Source organism: Adiantum capillus-veneris, chromosome 1 (assembly GCF_014529385.1).
Source record: "Adiantum capillus-veneris isolate H3 chromosome 1, ASM1452938v2, whole genome shotgun sequence".
Taxonomy (NCBI): Eukaryota; Viridiplantae; Streptophyta; class Polypodiopsida; order Polypodiales; family Pteridaceae; genus Adiantum; species Adiantum capillus-veneris.
In genome coordinates, this window is record NC_140931.1 from 154,822,763 (window position 1) to 154,825,636 (window position 2,874).

At 44.9% G+C, this 2,874-nt stretch overlaps 1 protein-coding gene across 1 annotated transcript; it reads left to right on the forward strand.

Annotated features, from left to right (window-relative positions):
- The first annotated feature begins 409 nt into the window (after positions 1–409).
- On the forward strand, positions 410–2,505 carry LOC147465845 (putative high-affinity nitrate transporter-activating protein 2.2). Its single transcript, XM_086522361.1, has 3 exons — positions 410–542; positions 844–976; positions 1,843–2,505. The coding sequence occupies exons 2-3, from the start codon at positions 844–846 to the stop codon at positions 2,313–2,315; spliced, it is 606 nt and encodes a 201-aa protein (XP_086378487.1). The 5' UTR covers positions 410–542; the 3' UTR covers positions 2,316–2,505.
- Positions 2,506–2,874: the final 369 nt, after the last annotated feature.

Sequence of the window (2,874 nt, forward strand, 5' to 3'; positions counted from 1 at the left end):
AAGTGCAATAACGTAAAAAGAACAAAAAAAAATTACTTTAATGTGTGTATGGTATAGTCTTCTTCTTGCTTTAAACGTAGTCGGCTCTGTACGGGCCTTGAGCTTGGCGAGTCGCTACCCTTTAGGTCTAGGTATTGGTGGGCTCTCTAAGAATCTTGATGGAACGAATCAGTGCGAGGAGGTCTCACTAAAAAACTGTGGGTTGACTATAGTGGAAGCAAAAGTGTGCTAGTTATGAGGCGCCACATCGCAACAACAAGTTTGAAGGCCCTTTACGGGTAATGGACCTTGGGTTATCAAAATAATGCTTGAAAGAAGGCGGAGGGAAGGGAGGAGAGAGGTTTCCTTCTGGAGCGAAGACTTTCTAAAGAGACAAGAGGGAGTTAGCCTCGTCCGTGGGACGCGAAAAACATCGACTTGCCCATCCCATCCTATATAGCTTCTTTTCCTGCTTTTCATGGATCCATCATCGGCCAAATCTCCTCGCATTTCCAGATTCTCTGCTCCTCCCCTTCCCTCTCTTTCGTTTGCCCACAGCAGAGGTAAGCCTGAGCTTCAATGGCTCGCGCCCCCCCCCCCCCCCCCCCCCCCCCCCCCTCTCTCTCTCTCTCTCTCTCTCTTCCCCCCATTTGACTTCCTTTCTTTACATCTCTGTGTGTGTGCATGTAATATTACCCTGATAATATAGCTTGTTCTCATATACGTGCTAGCTGCATGTTTACATGTGTATTGGAATAGTTAAGTATTTGTGTGCTAGCACATGTGTATCAGAATAGCTGCAAATTTCTATGGTTGCTTGTACGCTTCATGTTGATCCAACAGAGTTTGTCATGGCTTCCGCAGATGGAGGTGGGTTTCCATGTGAAGATAGTGTTCTTGCTCTCTGCTGTACTTCTTTGTGGGCAGTTGGCACATGGATTGACGAGGTTCTCAGAATTGGCCAGGGCGTTGACGGTTGAATATGAAGCGCAAAATGGTAACCTTCTGTGGGTCAATGGCTCTTTGCTTGCAAGTTTAGTGCATGCCAACATTGGGTAATTTCTTGTGATCGGGTCTTATCTTAAGTGCATCATTGGTAGCAAGGTTGGTAGAGTGGGTGATGTTTACGACTTGTGTAAACAGACAAAGGCGCAATTGTGTTGCATCGAGCGCAAACCTATGCTTGATGTGTATCAATGAATCTTGCATGAGATCTATTATGGTTGTCCTTGTGGATGTTTGTGTGTGGTCGATGTGAGTTCCTGTCTGCAAATTTATGGATGGCTTCACGGTGTATTGTTTGTGACTATGCATTCATTGTTGGTATAAAATGTTGAGGCTCGAGATTCCAGGGTGAATCATTAGGTTCATTTCGCATTCATTGGTTGTATGTTATGAGGCTTGAGATCCAAGGGTGAACCATTAGATGCACTACCTAAGAGCTCTCTGCATAGGAGCGTTGCATAAGACTTGGCACCCGACTGTAGGAGTCCCCTTTACACAGACCTCGCCGTCCACAATTGGCCGAGCGTGCCCAAGCCTATGGTGTCCCGGGCTACACACCCCTGTGGCTATTTAGGCTCTCAACCATGGCACCCGTGGGGTGCTCTATGCACTCTATCCGTGCCTGACATCTGTGCTCCATGGTGCCACTCCTAGAGATGATGTAATCCATTTGCATAAATGTTTTCCACTCTTGATGTTTGCATTGAGGGGAAAGTCAATTAAAGGCATTCCTTGCAGAAATTTATTGAAGTCATTCCCAATTTTGGTTAAACAGTGGTTGTTTTCATGGTATCGAGTGAGATTATGGTGGAATTTTGACATGCTAACATTCCTACCAACCATTTGAACACTGACCAGGAACTAAAGCTGGCTCCGGTCAAATCAAGGTAACATGGGCGTTGAACACAACAGCTGTGAGTGCTAGTGCTGCAGCTGCGGCCGATTACAAGACAGTAGACATAAAGCTTTGTTTCGGGGCCATCAGTCAAGTGGACCGAGCCTGGAGGAAGACTAACGACCTTCTTGCCAAGGACAAAACATGTTTGCACAATGTTGGCTCGCAGCCCTTTACAGCGGCTGGCAACTCCATTACCTATACAGTCACTAAGGAGGTTCCATTTGCCTACTACTTCATTCGTGCATATGTCACCAACACTGCAAAGGAGAAAATCGCCTATGGGCAAACTTCCAAGACAGATCTGTTCACAATTGAGCCCATCTCAGGTCGCCATGCATCCATTGACATCGCGGCAGGTGTTTTCTCAGCTTTTGCTGTCCTTTCGCTCTTTGGGTTCTATTTTGCTGAGAAGAAATTTCCCAAAAAAGGTTAAGAAGGCAGTGAAGGAAAGATTGCTCGCCTTATTTCCTAGTTTTACAGTTTGTTTGCCAGGCATCGAAGACTGTGCCGTTTTACTTTATATAGACATCACACTCATTATTAATATCAGGTGGCTCTTAACCTTCAAGAATAGCTAATGAAATCTCCAGATGACTTGTCTCTGAATAAACCAAGTTTGTGTTCGCTGGTATCTTAATGGTTCGAAGCTAACGCTGTGGCATGTGATTCGAGCATACCTTATATTGATTGCAAGGATGACATCTTTCTACGCATGTAAATCTTTGTATGGAGGAGGATTGAAACGGATTTGAGATTATTGCAGAATTTCGCAAGTAAACATCAGTTGTGTACGTCTTATCACGGGGAAGCTGAATTTTGTCATCAACCATGATGGCCAAAGTGTTCGGCTGTTGCAGAGTTTTTTTGTGTGTATCTTACAAGCTTTCAGTGGGGGTTTGAGATGACTCATCAAATTGTGGGTTAAAATGGCTCATTTGTGGTTTCAGCTATCGTGGTTTTTCAATCACATTTCAACTTATCTGTGATCTTGG

What these genes read in the sequence shown, in the direction of transcription:
- LOC147465845 (XM_086522361.1), top strand. Translation starts at nt 844, where the DNA reads ATGGAGGTGGGTTTCCATGTGAAGATAGTGTTCTTGCTCTCTGCTGTA. An exon ending in TGAATATGAAGCGCAAAATG is followed by an intron (nt 977 to 1,842) that starts GTAACCTTCTGT and finishes AACACTGACCAG; the next exon opens with GAACTAAAGCTGGCTCCGGT.